The sequence below is a fragment of the Pleurodeles waltl genome, chromosome 3_1 (assembly GCF_031143425.1).
Source record: "Pleurodeles waltl isolate 20211129_DDA chromosome 3_1, aPleWal1.hap1.20221129, whole genome shotgun sequence".
In the NCBI taxonomy this organism is placed as follows: Eukaryota; Metazoa; Chordata; class Amphibia; order Caudata; family Salamandridae; genus Pleurodeles; species Pleurodeles waltl.
Genome location: NC_090440.1, coordinates 1,302,430,716 through 1,302,448,575, shown reverse-complemented (window position 1 = coordinate 1,302,448,575; position 17,860 = coordinate 1,302,430,716). Strand labels below are relative to the sequence as shown.

Sequence of the window (17,860 nt, the reverse complement as noted above, 5' to 3'; positions counted from 1 at the left end):
AGTGTATAAATGCAATGTTTTTTTCTGAAGGTGGATATTCCAAGCATACCGATTTACAGTTTCAGCTCAGTGTTCAACATGTTTCTTCTTTTTTTGCCTTTTCCATATTGGTCTTATTTCTGTTGGTACTTTTGTATGTAGCCTGTGTTCAGGAGAACCTTGGTCATCAAACCCTTTATAATGCAGAGAATGATTACAGCGAATTGTTTTAAACATAGTGTAATTGAAGCTTGTAACGATGGTGATCTTTTGTATAATTCTCATAGGATCCTCTTCATGTCAGAAGGTTATTTGAAACACTGAGCAAGGGACTAATTCCATTTATTTGAGCTCTGATTTTGATTTTGGTAGACGGGTTACTTCTTGACAAACGTGACAGTTATCCCTTATTGCAAGTTCCATAGGACATAATGCTTTGTGTAACAAGGTGGATAACCCAGGCGATAAGCTCTAAATATCCACACCATGCTTTTATGTTTATTAGGTAACATATGTAATTCTTATACATTACGTGAAAAATGTCTATGGCATTATATTATGTATAGTAAAATCATGCTACTGCAATCTTGCCTAAACTATATGTCACAAGGACCACTCTGAAGTCCTGCCTGTTTTAATAGACGTACTTTCAAAACACATTCACAGTTGGGTAAGGTGTCTGTTTGGTGAATGTCTTGCTGATAAATATAATCCTGTAATGTAATATTGGTGCAGTGTCGTTAGAGAGGATACTTCACTGTTGCAGCCAAGACTTCTGATTTGGACATTCATATTCAGATTTGATGGACCTTTAGTACACTTTTGAATATAATAATTTGTCGGATAGACCAGCTTTTACCTGTCATACAGCACAACATTCTGCCTCGATTGCAAGGCAAGCTAAAACGTGATTGGGTACATCAAAGTACAGGGTGTTAAAATTGTTCTAATAAAGACAGTTTCTGAAAGCGGGCATTTTTGCAAAAGAGAGAGTTGTCTAGTTATGACGTAAGTGATAGTCCCTCCTTAGAAGTTGGAGGTAGAATGGTGAAGATTGCCCAGATGGTAATTTATTTAATGTATAGTTGGATAAATGTGGACAACATGATGTATGCATTTATGGTACATTAACAAGCCCTTTCATTCATCTTGGAATCTGGGGACCTTTTGAAAGAAGCAAGCCGATTATATGTAGAAAGGCCTTGGCTGTGCAAAAGACACATCAGAAATAATGCCACTCATTTCAAGAAAGATGTTTGTCTGCTACACGCTGGATAAAAAGCACACGTATTGAATCTGTAATTGAATAATCTCACAAAAATCACAGGTCTGGGAAAAGTAACATCACCCACATAATGAGATCAGAGGAGATGAAATTATATATTTGACCCAAATGGCTGCCATTTTTTTGTGAAAACCAGAGGCTCCAGAATCTTTAAAAACAGTAATTGAAAGCAGGCAGAAGTATCCTGCTAAAAAAGTTAAATGCATTCTTACGTTTCAAGTGTTAGTAATCAGGTTGGCTAATTTACAGGAGTTACACCGAGGTTCTCAAGGTCTGTACTAGCAACAGAGGGCAAAGCAGTGGTTACCTTTAGCTACCATTCAAATGACGTTGCAGAACCTGATCCCTTAGCATGATTCACTCACACATAATATTCTGTTTGCCACTTTGAAGCATCATGTATAGTAAGTAGGTCAATCTACTCATTTGGATGCCATTTTGAAATGAGTAAAAGCAGAGATGAATTACATTGTCCTTGTTATCGTGATCTTCGTTATTTTATTATCACTTCAATCTGTCTTGTCTTTTTTATTTGTAAAGGTAATTTTTCCCTGCCTTAACGCCTGCAAAATGACTTTTCGTATTAAGAAACATAAATGTGTAAAGAAGAGTTTGTCTGGACTGTCTTGTTCAGACAGAACCTGGAGCAGGTGTATTTGAATCGTACACTGTTTGTTTCAGAGATTTATACGATGCTGGCCGCTGTTATCACTCAAACTTGCTCTTTCCTGAAAGTAAAAGGTAAATGTTGAAGTCAGAGGATAATGGATACCTTTATAAGAGAGGAATTAGTAAAGCTAACCTCTTCTTTTGTGCCTTACCCAGCCCCCCTGGGTTATGCATAAACCTTTCATATGCACTTTGCATGTCAACTTCTACTACACATTGATTATTACTGTTTGCCTCCACATATCTAAAGTCAGGTCTGTAGATGTTCCTGTTTTTTCCCCCCAAATGAGACTCTTTCATAGTGAACAGACTCACTCATATTGTAGCATTGGCTTCTGTTGCATTCAGATACATAGCTGTATTAAAAGAAAAGCAAACTCAAATGTAGATAGGTTCTAGAAAGAATAATAGGATCACTCATCTGACGTTTGCTTTTATCTAAGCTTCATAAAAAAACTAGTTAGTACCCAGATTGCAAGCTACACATGGACTTCCATTATTAAAGTGGACATTTAGCTACATGCTTTATTAAAAAATGTGTCCTGTTGAAAGCCAATACATCTGAAAGATGTCAGAAACATTAGGCTGATGATTTGATTAAATTAGTGCTACAAACCTCTAAATAACTAAAGTAAATGAAAATGGTATCTTCTGTTCCACCCATACATGTCCAACCTCCTCCAGTAATTTCCTTACATAGAACCAATAGATTCAGAGGATTGTTTTACCCTGTATCACCATAGGACTATAGGAACCAGTACATCCAGAGGACTGTGGTTTACTCTGGATCGCCCTAGGACTATGCAGTAATCAACATATAAAGGTCAAGGCACAGCGCACCTCCTCTTAAGATAGTACTCCAACAAATAACAATACTTTTTAATCTAAAAGGGTGAAGTGTATACTGTTATCATCACAGAAATTTTAAGACAAAGTGTACAAGAAGAGTAAAAGCAGCAGTCTCTACAGAATCTAGTTGTGCGATGTGTGATATTGAGAAAGTTTAGCATTTCTGAGCTATTCTACATTTTAAATTTCAGGTATAACAGCTTGTAACAGAGAGTTTAAGTTACGCACTTTAGAAATAGAACATAGGAAATAAATTGTGGTTGCCTGTGACTTACTGTCTTTAACAAAACAGATGTATGTGTTAACTTTAACCCCAGTTTTAGTCACTATGAAGTACAAGATGTAATCAAATGGCACTTCAGCAGCAGATTTGGACATACTAAGCATGTAATGCAATGTTTATGGTAGCATGAAGTCAAAACAAGACACACTCGAAGTTTAGACCATGATAGTATAATCCTTACCTAAATGCCAAGGAGTCAGCTAGCTCCTGGGCTGTGTTGATCCCCCTGCATTTTATTAAGCACTTGGGGGAACTTCCGCTGTTTCCATCGATTTAGCTAGAACGAGTACTGATTTATATGCAGAGCTCCTCAATTAAAATCATTTCTTATGGTCATCATTGCCGAATTATTTACTCCCCGGGTCAGCTCTAGTCAGCAACACTGAGGGCAGCTGTATCTGATTGAGGCTGGTGAAGCATATAGTATTGATTGCAGTGTAGCTGGCATTTAGATGCAGGCAGTTCATTTAATCAGTATTGATCAGGTGTACTGTTTTTACATTCTGGATACCCTGGTATTTTTACGCATCTAATATTGCACAATAAACCCATTAATTGTCCCAGGAGACACAATCTGCATAACATTCAGTGTCTTGGTCGAACTTGATAATATTCATAGAATGCTTGAGAAATGAGTGCTGTACATTCAGGGTAGAAGTGTGTTGTTTAGTAGAGGTGTGTAGGAAAGGGGCAGCGTGGCTTAGAGTTGTGAAAGTTGAGTCTGGTGAGACTTCTTGATTGTTAGGAACTCTGATCAGTCTTCTGCGGGCAGGAGGGCGTCCCATACATGCGAAATACAGCCATCATGTTGAGCTTGGGGACAGGAAGAAAAGAGTCAGATCTTACCAACAGGGCCAATACACCCTTGCCTGTGAAGCAATTGGTCTAGCTGAAGTAGGAGTCGATACAGGATAGGCAACTGAAGTAGGACACGATGCAGTAGGGATCACTACCTCACTGTGAGTGAGCACTACATGCTGTGATGATATTTGAGTGGAAAGGTGTAGAAAGTGCAAAGAATAGCAAAATTACCTTATTTCTGTTTGTACTCTGCAACACATTTGTTAATAGAGCGCATAGTCCTCCTGTGTCAATTTATGATTTGAGTATACATTGCAGATAAAAAAAAATCATTTACATTGTGAAGTCTGTTCTGCTTTCACTGGTGCTTCTGTGTTTGTCTATGGAAAAATTAGTCCATAAACAAACACTGCAGAATTCACAATTCTGAGTGATATCATCTGATTTTTTTTTTTCTATCCCATCCGTTGCTTTACACTCAGGTGAATTGAACTATTCCATGAAATACAAATACTGGTGAATACTTGGTCGAAGAGAGTTAATAAAGACTTAGGGGGTCATTATGAGTTAGGCAGACGGAAACATCTGTCTGCCAAACTCCTGACAAGAAGAACGCCGCGATACTAGCAGCCTCCCACCGACCCATTACAACTTTCCCCCACTGGGCTGACCAGCGGAAACCAAGGTTCCCTCAGGTCAGCCCAGTGGGAAAGGTGTGGCAGCATTGTTCCCGGTTCATAATTTAGCCAGCAGCAATGCTGCCACACGCAGAGTGCCCCAGAGCAGACAGTGCACATTTCAAGGGACCCTTTGCACTTCTTCACTGCCAGCCTTTTCATGGTGGTGAAAGCGCCATGAAAAGGCTGGCGGAGAACAAGGTTGGAATCAGTAAGGTGGCATTGAGTTAAGCGCCACACTGGCTGATTACAAACAGGACCGTCTTCAGCCTGTCGGAATCTTGGCTCCTGGTAGAGATGGCGGTAGGTTGACAGGTCTGCCCGCCAACCTTGTAATGTGGCAGTCGGACGGCCACAGCAGTGGCGGTCCGACTGCCACCACACATCTGGCGGTCTAGTGAGTGCCAGACTATTAATCAGCCCCTTAGTATGTTTGTAGGTCATGGTCCTCAGGTATATGGCACCTCAGTGCCACCATAGCAAAGAGATAAGATGATATATATTTCTTAGCAAAAGATTGTACTTTTATGGGTGTCATCGCTCCACTGCCCAGAGCGTGCCAATTAGCAGTCATTTTAGTAAGAGGTGTCCACTCTCCATCACATATCCATTTTATGTAAATTGAAGAGTTTGTTACTGTGCATTACATGAGTCTGGATTGTCACAAGGAGTGGTATTGACCGTCCTGGTTTGATGTTTCAGATGTATGTCTGTAAACAGATACTTAGGGAAGAATTTCCCTGTCCACCGGCCAGAATGGTCACATTTGGGCACTCCAGTGTTTGGAACACACTCATTGATTGGTGGTTGCACCCATGAGGAATGCATGTGTGCCTGTCAGACCTGGCAGCCAGGAGCTCAGTATGAAGGTCAGAATGTTGCTCCTTCTGTGGATGTGTTGGCAGAGCTGAATCAACTAAATCCCTCACAGCCATTATGAGTGCTACCACTAGTCTTCAGAAACCCAAAAGGGATATGTAGTCTGAAGAGTAACTATAACTAAGAAAAAGCCAGTACCTTGTAATCTGAGTCTGCAATACTAAGCCAGCTTTTAGTTATTTAGATACTGCTCCTTGTTAATGTTCAATTGAATTTGATTAGGCTCATGCCGCTCACACAATGTCACCCCGAATATTGTATGAGCACAGTATATAAACTATAATGTGTCGTCATCCCTTCCAGGAGGGAAAAGACAAGTAGAGGCACATGAAGACGCCTCCTTTCTATCAGATTCTGACTGGGTAGTGATCGGCAGCACTTAGGATTTAACAGTTTTCCTTATGTCTCAGAATAGACAGGTATAAGTCTATCAAAATGTCCAGAACAAAAATCTAAACTACCAATTTAAAAGAAATGACTCCTTCTTCCCCTGGTCGAAAGTGGGGGATCATCCAATTTGCTGTGTCTTCACAGTTTGTACAGTGCTGCCATTCCCAGAGTATTATGAATCATTACTCCCTCAAAAGGATAAGAGGCTAGTATTGGTTGAAAATAGTTTTTGTTGTATGGATAACAATGAAAATCCCTCACTACAATGGGAAATAAGGTAAACGCACTATAAGTGTACCTGTACTGCGTGCCACAAAGTGAAATAATGGAGAGCATTTCCAAGCTTACTTCCTAGGTTGCTTCTTTGAGACCGTACTCTCTGTCCATGCTCCACAAAATTCCACTTGTGCTCCCAAAAAGATCTGCTATCTTACTGCTCTTTTCTTGTGCTCCCAGCAGCCCCTTTTTGATGTTTCCCAAGTACCCAGGCCCGAAAACTAGGTTTAATCCAAGGCCCTTAACCCTGGGGAGTGGTTTTATAACCTGAAATAGTTGTAATAACCTGAAATGGTTTATATGCATTGAATGCACAGCTTCTCTGTTCCCTGCCATGCTCAGCCAGTGTGTGGTGTAATGGAATGTTGGTGAGTGACTGAAGGAGTAGAGAGTTAGAGCGAGTGGGCTGAGTGGAGAGGATGCTGCTCCTGGTGGGGGTTCTAACCTGTAACCTCTTGAACAAATCTACAACCTGCTATCCAGTGTGGACAGGCTACCTGCCACCTATGTACCAAGAAGGAAAGTTCCATTTCAACATGTGGCAGATGAGGACTGGTTTCCCTGCTCCTAGTGGTGGCTGGATTTTGACTGTATCTCTAGGATCTGAGTTCTGGCTGCCATTGCCGTCCTCTGCCTCTCAGTAGTTCTCGTCTTAGCCATCTCCAGATCTTCTTATGTTCTCTGTCACCTGTACATGCCTTGTGTCTCCTGCACTTTGTCTGTTAGTCTTCACTTTATCTCCTGCCCTTGGTCTCCTCTGCCCTCTGCTTCTCAGTTTTTCCTTCCATCTTTCTGCTTGTCTCTACCTCTCGATTTGCAGGCTCTCCATCATCCACTCTTTTTCGACTCACCCTCTTTTCTGCTGTACCACATGTGTAGAGTGCAACCATCTTTACTAAGTGCCGAGCCAAACACTTTTTAGGCAATACATTTGCTAACAAAGAGACCCTATGTAGGGGAATGTCATGCTTGTGTGTCTGGCAATGTGTCATTTCTTTTCCAGGTGCTGGGCTGGATACGCAATGGGGAATCCATGCTTAATGCCAACCTCGTCAACGCAAGCTCGCTTTCAGAGGCCGAACAACTCCAGAGAGAACATGAGCAGTTTCAGCTGGCCATCGAGGTAACACTATCCTAATCTTACTGTTCTTGTCCATCACTCCCTGGTAGTCTATAAAAATTCAAAGTATCTTTCACTTCCTGAACAGTACGTTTTTTAGACTCAAAATAAAAAAGTTATAGGTAACACAATCACGAGCTTTATAGTCCCAAAATAAACAGGATGTAGGAAAATAGACACCACTTATTGTCCTGAATTAAAAAAATAAAATAAATTATAGGGTATTTTTGTGACCCTATTTTATAGGGATATTTCGTAGAAACTGCTGTCTAAACCAGCAACATCATCATCCAATAAGACTGTAAGGATCAGAATTATTCAAAGAAATCTCTCACCCACCGGACACCTCACGTTTACAGCAGTAATTGGGAGTGCCCAGTAATGCAAGGACACAAATCCAGATGCCACAATATGGATCTTACTCAAATAGCTACATAGTCAGTTTCTTGAATCATGAACCAAATTAAAGGTAATACACAGATTATTCATGTCAAAACTATGGTCTTGGCGGAGTATGTGTCACAGCACAAAACACTGAATTCTTCTTAGTGTTAAACTCTTTTAAAGAGATCAAACTTACATGTGTTTCAATAAAAAGGAATGCCACATCCTATAGATTTGTCGTGGCAATTTCAGCTGAACGATGCTCTTCTGCAATTCACAGGATTTTGATAGAGTTATGATATATATGTGATTTCTCTCTGGTGAAGGTTAAAGATTGTTAAAGCTATTTCATGTGCTTTTCTCAGCTGGAAGCTTTCCACTCAATTTCTGCAGAATCTTTACTCTCCCTATTAAATAGAGATGGATTTTATAAACAGTTTATGAATGGCATTTGTTGTTCATTGACCATGAATACCATTAGCATCACAACCAGAGTTGTGTGCTGTAGCTTTGAGCACCCGCCTGACGTAAAGATCAGTGAAGAATGTGATTAGATGATTTAAACAAAAAGAATAAAAAAGCAGCGAGAATTAGATTGAAGGACGTGGAATGGATGTCAAATTATCTTTAAATTATGCTACAGCCTCAATATTTGTCATCTCTCAAAGCTATGGAGTTTTGCAAACTTAGATCTTGTATGTAAGTAAATCTGCAAGTAGTATTGAAGTGCCAGAGAGACGTTTAGGATTAGGCAGAGGGTGGTTTTATAGCGTTTTTACAGCATCTGCAGCATTCAAATCTTTGATATGACAATGCATTTCAAACAAGAAATATTTTTTTAAGCCACCCAGGTTCCTTAAAGGAGCCAGTACTGCTTTAATAAATGTTTTCTCTTTTGAAATGCATCGAGGATCCCATAGACCACTGCCCATCCTTCCTAAGGTCACCCAACATGACGGACATCTTCCACTGTGCAAATCAGTTACCACCTCTTTTCAGAGGTTGGCGAGTGATCAGTGATTTGTGACTCAAACCAGAGATACATACCATTGTGATTCGCAATTAGGAGGGTCTACCCTTTCAAACCTTTCCTAATTGAGATTTGGAATGGATTGTCAAACCATTTCAGCAAATTGGAAATCTTTTTCTGACTCACTAAATTGGTTAAGTACAATGTATCTAGCACTTAAGCATTTGTGAAACCATTGACTTTACGAATTGTAGGGCTCATGAAAGCAGTAGTGTTTGGTATATGAGGCTCAAAGTCTGCACAGCCTTAGAGCAAGTCTTTCAAATTAGATGTAATGAATACACAAATAGTTAATATTCCAAGAGCATGCTGTTTGGTTAATACACAATAAAAAACAGAGTAGCCCACAGAGTTAAAGTTGTAGTAGTAGTATATGGTATAGTAGAGGCACGTCACAAACTGAGAAAAGTGAATAGAAAAGAGTGGAGTGTTGGTATTGTGTAAATATAAGTAACTTTATGTACAACAGTTAAGTGGAAATATTAGTGAAATGCCATACAGTTATGTTACACAAAGTAACACTATTATTACACAACACAACCTGTCAATATTAGTCAACATTCCGCCTTAAGTTCTGAAGACTAAGACCTTCTGTTATCAGGCACTTTTTCCACTTCCATGCTTGCTTGTAGATCTGTAAGAGAAAAACAGATGGGGCAAGTGGTGCAGAGTCCCACACGAACATCACTCAATAACAAGATATCTACATCTGATCTGCATGGGTAGTTTTTTCCACCCCTAAGCACACACCCTCTCCTTTTGATGCAGAGGCCGTAGATCTTCCTTGTTGACTTTTAAACCTAAAAACTCTTTTAATGATACATGGTGTAGTCATGCTGCTAGATAACTTGTCCTTTCATTTCTCGCGATCTTCCACCCTTTTGGACCTGAAGGCCTGGTGAGCAGAAACTGCCCCTTTTAAATATGTTTCTTCTTTCAAATCCGAAATGCTAGAAAGCAGAAATGAGAAAGCACTGCAGAGCAGATAGATTAAGGAGAGAAAGCTGCAGCTCTGGCAATATTGACAAATCTACAAAGTACTCATTGGTCGAAGACCCAAAGACCTCATTCAACTTACGGTCAATCCTTTTCTGAAACAACTCTAAGCATTTCTGCCAAATATTAATCTTTTTGCTATTAGTTCTTGTGCCTCGTTTGTACAGATGATACTGTATTAGCCACATTTTAGGCTCCTGTTGTTGGTTAGCAATGCTTCTTAATAGAGGCCTCTGTAAAGAGGAGACATATCCATGGATGTCGATACACCAAAATGCTAGGGGTAGCGGAAGTGACACCATGTGCCTTTTGGCCCTTAGATGACATCACAGGAAGTGGCATCAAATGATCTTTGACCCTAGTGACATCACAGGAAATCGTGTCACTTTTCCTTTGATCATTTTGGAATTACCAGAAGTGACTTTACTAAAGTTAAAATTTTTAAAATAAGTAGTAACGAAAGAAGGATACTAAAGTAGATAAAATAAAATTTTGGTGATCGACCACATACTGAGTAGGCTGCTATCATGCTATGCCAAGTGTGTAGCCACTAAAAGCCAGGAGCACAGCTATCGTAGAAAAGGGAAAAACATTCATAAGTCACCTACAGTAAATATATTAGTAAATATAGCTTCAAATGCCCAGTCACAGACTTTAATTCCCAGGAAGAGCCATAAATTGTTAAACATGACCAATATTTTGATCTCCCAAAGATCTTCCTCACAGCCAATGAAACCCAAGTGCGCCACCTCCCTTAAAAACAATTAAAATGCCTCAAACATAGTAAAAATACTTGTTACTCACAAAGTTCAACAAAAAGACAAAACAATATATACATAAATACGAACACATACAAATACATAAATATCACATTCATGATGCAGCCACCATATTGTAAAACCGCATTTTTGTCAGATTGTGTTACCGTTGTGTAAATATATGAATTATGTATTTCTGTCAGATGACCATGTTGCACATCCACACATCTAATTTTATGTTTCATCATCTTGATTATAATTTTATATTATATCTCTATCATGCTTTAAGTTCATTATTCAAATTCACTAAGCCATGTATTACCATTGTATATCTACTGCCCCCTTCAAGTGTTTGTCTGTGGACATAATCTCACCTGTGTGTACTTAGCCTCATCTCACCTGTGTATGCCATGTTTGTAACTGCTTGTGTCATCCACATCCACCTAACACTACTTCCCTGTCTGCACATGGAATGTCCTCACTTAAACATAGCTAGCCCTCAAGGGTTTGTCCGGATGGCTCTGACTTGTGTGCACCCAGCCTCTGTAACCTGTTTGCACAGATCCACCCCTACCAAGTCAGACTTAAATTGGACATACTGGGTTTTTGGGGACACATGTTCCCTCTTACCTAGCCTGTGTGCACTTCACCCCACTTAACTCCTGCTAACCTGTAAGCGCCAATAACTATATGATCCATTTGCGCTTAGTCTCATTACCAACGTGCCCCTCCTTCTTAATATGCAGCTAACCGCATCCCACCCATCTGCATGTATGCACCGACTGCCCTTTTGTCTGTCAACAAAGCCCTGTATAACCTCCGTACACAGATTCCTCTGTCTCTTGTGTGTACTGATTGCTCTTGCACCCAGGCCTCCTATCTGATGTCTCTAGACTCTCTTACTAGAGCTACGCTACTGTCGATTTTTAAAAGGATTTATTTTGCACATATGTAAATTGGCATCATGATTTACACAAGAGCAAAACGGAATTTATGCATACAAATCATACCCTCACAAAAATTGTAACCATGGGCTGTGCCATAGATCTGGCAAGTGTACAATCTAACGCCGTCCTGATTCACAGAGAAGTGCAATGGAATCTGTCCCTGTGGAACTCTAGTTCCTCTATGGCAATTCTGATCTAGTTTCTCCATGAAAAAGGGCGAAGAGCGCAAGGCACTCCCACTCTCTACTTAGAGGTAGAAGTGTGAATCTAAGCATTGATAAGGGCTGTCACTTTACACCTGGTAACTGTCAATTCTCAACCTATGGGTGACATGGTTTTATGGGTAGAAGTGTTGCTCGTATCGCCATAACCTTGTGGCTCATTTCTTTTAATATTTTAAAGGGCTGTCGAATCATTTTTGTAATTATATCAACCACACTGTACAAAAAAATCTAGAATTGTTGAACTTCAAAGTGCTCAAACGTATATCTATTTTGACCTAAATATGTGAATATCATGTGAAGAACCAGAAAATCGCACAAATAAGACTTACAAATGTAGTTTATGGGAAACTTGGAGCTGTAGAAGTTAGAACTATGGAGTGGTCATTTGGTGCTAGAAGCGCATTAAGTCCTGCTTTTATCTTAGCATTCCGGTACTAGTAGCTATACTTTCCCCATTTTAAATGCAGAAGCAGAGACATTAAAGTAAAATACAACATCAGGACTGGGTACATTTCCTATGCAAGTTATGGGACAGCTTGAGAACTTTGTAGCGCATTCACATATTGTTAATACTTTCATTTAAGTGTTGGCTATCTGAATCATGAACTTATGGCAAGTCACATCACCTTCTCCTATTCTGCACTGCTCGTTATAAAACTGACAAAAAGATGCTTCTTTACTTCACATGCTTAACAGAAATGCTCCACCCGAATCCCAGTATGCAAAGACTCTCACAGGTGTCAAAATTTAAGGAAATGTCACTTTAAAAAAAAAAAAAGGCCTCCAAGTTATCGTCCACTAATACACTTCCAGACTCCTGGGAATCTTATCTATCTGATCGGGTAAACAAATCAGTTTAAGTCATCTCCTGGAAAACTTGCAAATATGCTGCTCTGAAAGACAAAATTGAATCATTCTGTTTTTGGGTGTTCATGCTCTGACTTCATAAAATAACGCTGCCTTCAATGCCAGTCAGCCCATTCACAAAATGCTGGGGCTGAGCATACAGTAAAATGCTACCTCACTAGAATCTAGGCTTTTTGTTGGCACAAACACCATTGCTTCTTGATTGAAACTGCATACCCTACCTTCGCCTTTTGTCACCGTTTGCTTTTTTCTGCCTCACTGGTTAAATTGTAGCAAGTGTTGCCAATGCTAGATTACGCGGTGTGAAGCCGATTGACTCACAAATGAAACTACAGATCACTCTGAACTTTCAAAATCGTGCTGTAATCTTTTAATAATTTACTCATCAGTGATGCAACCCCATGGTATACTGAAACTGACATCTGGGTCCTCCAGCCTCCTGTGGATTTGGCTCATCTCCCGGATGAAGCCAGGGGTCCCAAGCAGCAAGCCAAGCTTCGAAAGCTGAAGACTGGAGGTCACTGCTGTGACCCCTGGCGATCCCTAAATGACATCCATGGACATATCTGCAGGATGGCTAAGCCTGTTCTTGAAAACAATACTCTACCACACACTGTACATGAACTCTAAGCCTTCTGCCATTTACTTTTAATAAGTGTATTGTGAGGTTTGGGCAGAAAGTTCTGCTCTCACAGAACATTGGGGCACTGCTCATTATTTGTTGTTGCAGCTTGGCTTCAGCCCTGTCAATGTAGTTTCTAAACCACCTGCTTTCTTGCCTTGGACTTTGAGGAATTTTACAAAAGTGGGTAATATTCTGGTTGGCTCTTGTGTGTGCTAGGAAAAATGTCCTTAACCTTAGTTTTCAATTGAAACTCTTTTCATTCAGGAAGCTTTTGAAATTTTTTATTATGCTGTTGCATAGTAGAAAGACGTGGTCAAAAGGGACTATCCCCACAGTTGCTGTACAAGAACACCCAGAAGCAGATGTATTACTATGCTCACATATACTAAGATTTGCAAAGTCTAAAATTTGAAAATATAATGAAAGGAGCTAAAACCTCATTGACATATTTCATCAAATCTAACACATAGAGTATTGATTGGCTCATATACGATGACTGAAGGTCGTCTTTCTTACATCACTGAATCAATGCTGCTTTCAGTACTGACTTGTAGCAAATAAGAGATCCTGAATTCCACAGTGATACCATTTTTAGGCCTTCAATATATTACAGATGTAACCATCTTATTTATTTATTTTTTCCAAGCAATCGCCCGCCGGACTATGCTGAAGATGTACGACATCCTCAACTTGCATGTGAGAACAAAAAGTAAAAGAACACAGACATGGCTGTATATTGAAATCTCCCACTGAGATGCAACCAGCTCTGGCAATCTCCTTGCGCTCCGTATGCAATAACTAGGCCCTAAGTGCCAAAAGTGTGTCACAAAAACGTGAAACCAGAAGTTACATCATAAAAATTCAATAGCATAAAGTCACCAAACACTGGTGAGGAAAACAAAATGGCTTGCATGTTGGGGAAAGTGTAACCAATTGCTTGGCCTTGCAGTCTAACAAAAAAAAACAGAGTTAGCAAACCACCTTTGGTTCTTCCCCTCAGAGGGTTCAGCGGGATTTAAAACATAACTTGCATCCATCCAGTAAGGTTCTGGATACCAGAATTCACTAGTTGATTACCTGGCAGCGCTCATCTGCCAACCAAATTGAAGGAGGGTGCTGGTGGCCCACCACCAGGTGGGTTGTGGGTGCTAGCTGGAACTAAAAAAGGCTTACTTACAGACTTTGCGCTCTCACACCCAGACATTAAATGAACAGAATTTTCAGTATCCATATTGTGCCTGGAGTAGATAAAATACAATGTGTATATATACATTTTTCTCTATTGTTGAAAGTTTGCACATGCATTTGTCAATACATCTGTCCACCACTGCTTCAGTCATAGGCTGCAGCATAGGAACAAACTCTTTAACATTAAGATTTGCCAGGCAGTCACTGGAAAGTTTCCGACGATTGCACGTGGTGGGGCCTGCTGTGCCAGGCAGTCCTTAGGTTAAATCCCCACATGATATGTCCCTAAAACTGCTTTTTTTTGCCTTTCTTCCATTTGGGTGCTTGGGGACTACAAGCCACAGGGGAATTACTAATTTAAGTCAACTATCTTATTATTAAAATGACCATATATTTTTTTTACTATCGCTAAAATAAAGTATCAGAACAGGAACTCTAAAAATATTCTCCATGTTTACAGTTAATGTATCTAATAGATAGTGTGAGAAAGAAAATAACTTATTTTTTCAAACATAGGAAGCTCAGGTATTCTTTCACCTTCAAAAGTATTTGACAGCATCTCTGAATTCCATTATAAACTAGTGGAAATAAATACACATTGAGCATCATTTGGTCAACATCAGCCTGATTGCATCTTTACATCAGTGAACTTTTAGAGATCACCAATAAACATGTTGATGAGAACTGCTAACAAAAGTGCATTTTGATAAGAGTTTTGGAGCTGTTATTTAATGCATTATATTTGATGATTAGATTGTAACACACCAAGAGAGACGTTGTAAAGCTAAGATTGTAATTGAGTAATGTAATTGGCAACTCTGTGAATCTTTTTCACATTCTCACTCTTCATGCTCTCACTTCACCTTTTATCATACGCCTGGCACATCTGTACAAACCTCTCTTTCCTCCCTACATACACAGTCCCTCTTTCATGCCACTTCCTTACAGAAGACCCACCAAAGTGCCCTCCAAGTTCAGCAGAAGGCAGAAGTGCTGCTCCAGGCCGGGCACTATGATGGCGAGGCCATCAGGGAATGCGCAGAAAAGGTGGCGCTCCACTGGCAGCAGCTGATGTTGAAGATGGAGGACAGACTGAAGCTGGTCAATGCCTCGGTGGCGTTTTATAAAACCTCCGAACAGGTATGTTCACCCTCAAATAGTCCAGTGTATCACAAAGAGGGTATATATGTTTATTGTGCTTCAGTAATACATGGGTGGGGTCCTGATTGTGTTGGAATCCTCAGACCGGCGGATGAGTGTTTTGTAAATGTAACTAAAATATTGGATGTTTTGCTTTGATCTTGTGTTTCTCATTTTTTATTCCAACTGTTCCTCCTTTTTGTATATTATTATCTGGGGCATGATCACAAACCAGTGACAGATAAGTAAGCTCCAAAGAGCTGCATCAAATTAACCTTGCGTGGGGCATAACATAGATTTGTTATGGTCAAGGATCACTTAGTTGGTTTGAAATGTCTCTTGCTGCACACCATAAGTTAATGCTGGCTTCCATATTTGGTGTGCTCTACACAAGCTTTACGGAGCTTCTGAGGGTATCAGCAAGCGTCACCTACTGCAGCCTAATTTCATATTGGAAATTTGAGATTAATAGATGAGACTAGGGAAACTGTAATAAAATGGATGCCTCATTCCATCATGAAAAGTCCCCCCAGTCAGCGCTGGCACCCTCACATACTGCCCGCCTTTTCTCTCCTTTTCCACAAGGTCCTCCCGATGGCTTACACGTTTGCCCCGGTGGGTAGTATTCTGCTACAGATGGACATTTCTGAGCTCTATAACCAAAGATTCCAACAAGCTCAGCTTCATGTAGAAGTACCATTGAAGAGCACTGTATTTTTATCTGCAGTCTGGAGAAGGAGTCTTTAGACTGGACACAGATGTGTGTCTTGAACATAGTTTCGAAATTAAATCCGTTTTATCAGTACACAGTGTGGCCATGTGTGGATCTACAGTGATAATACATGCCATATGGATTCATACGGATGCTTGAAGCGTTGGGGTGAAAGGTCACCCTCCATTACTTTATTATGTCAAAAGAAAGAAGATATGAACGTAAAATGATGCTAGGGCTCTAGTGAACTTTCCATATTCAGCATGTTAATTCTTAAACATGTAAACGAGCCAGCTAACTCAAATCATTAAAAATTGATAGTACTGAAGTTAAAACTTTAACTTCGGTCACATCCGTTTCTCCAGTTGTGAAAACTCTTGATGAATGTCCAGCATTATCACTTCCTACAATGACATTGGTTTGAAGATGGTTAGAGGTAAAAGTCCTCCATTATGGATGCCAGATTTACTAATCGGGACTGACCACCATAGCGCTGTGTGAGGCAACAACCCACCTTTCTGGCCACCTCAAGAGAGACCACAAACAAGTAGCAGATAGGACTTTTTACACACCTCAACATCCATGAGTGGAATGCTTTCAAACCACTTTGTTCAGGCTTAATCAAGGAATGCCCCACTCCCAGTGCATGTGCTTTAGTTTCACATAAAGTTTCTGATTTCAGTATTTCTTAATCTGTAACATATACATGGCAGAACGTAGGATATATTGAGGTCAGCTTCCTTCCAGTTGCTAGCGTTTACATGATTACGTAGTAGGCAAGAATTTCAGTTAATATAAACAGTCTAAGCAATCTTTTAATCATGATACAATTAAGGGAAATACATGTTACTTCTGTGTGTGTGAAGTTTATTTTGCTGTTGGTTAAGGTTTCCATAGATTTTTGCCCTTCTCAAAGTTTGCAAATCGAATTCTTCTTTTTCAAGAGCATAGCACTACAAGGTCAGTTTTTCACAATTTTGTCATAGTTTTCATCTAATTAAATCCATCCAAGATGGAAAATGTAAGTGGACATTTTCTCTCCATGTAGACCTTTTCGCAATTTATTTCATGCACAATAGCAAATGCATGCAGAATTCTTCTCTGCAAGTTTACCTTTTGAGACATACATTTTTGAAAGTGGCATAGGCGTAAAACTTCACAACTTTTGAAAACTATTCCAAATTACTTGACACATTTTGCGAAATTTCCAATTTCGCTCATCCCTACTTCAATTTCCCATGCTTCTTGATCACAACGTAGAGTCCCAGGCCCTTCTTACAATTTTTAGTAGGCACCACAGATTCTTAGAACAGTTAAAAATGAAAAGATAACTAATTTGATGAAAAAGTTCACAGTCTACGTGCATTCTTTACTATTTGATGTAGGAAATCTTTTTTTTCTATCTGTATGCTTTAGCAAGCATCCTAGTAGTAGATAAGATAATCACGGTTCTTTCTAATTTCGTTCCATTGTCTACTGAGGCCCCCACAGTCCCAGCCACGTGTCTCATATGAGAAACGTTTATATTAATTTTCAGAGCTAGAGTTAACCTACGGTCAGTATCTTCAAATGAGATTCTATCATAGTCCTTTTTTATTGTAAAGATAAATATGGCATTTTCTCAAGAGCATTATGTTCTGGGATCTGCTGGGAGCAATTTCCTTCACCCATTCTTATGTATTTGTTGACTTTGTGCCAGGTTTGCTGTCCGTCAAAGTTGTGTTTGCAGTAAGAGCAGATTTTGAATTCGAAGAAGATCCACACTCCATCTCGTTGTTCAT

At 39.8% G+C, this 17,860-nt stretch overlaps 1 protein-coding gene across 6 annotated transcripts in view; it reads left to right on the top strand.

Moving 5' to 3' along the window:
- Positions 1-17,860, top strand: part of KALRN (kalirin RhoGEF kinase) — a 1,333,112-nt gene that overhangs the window by 796,572 nt on the left and 518,680 nt on the right. For 5 of the 6 annotated variants that reach the window (XM_069224642.1, XM_069224641.1, XM_069224647.1 and 2 more), the window contains exons 16-17: positions 7,092-7,211; positions 15,149-15,367. In XM_069224642.1, coding sequence (XP_069080743.1) covers positions 7,092-7,211; positions 15,149-15,367 — 339 coding nt within the window. The remainder of the gene's footprint in view (positions 1-7,091; positions 7,212-15,148; positions 15,368-17,860) is intronic. The other variant, XM_069224644.1, reaches the window with a different exon arrangement.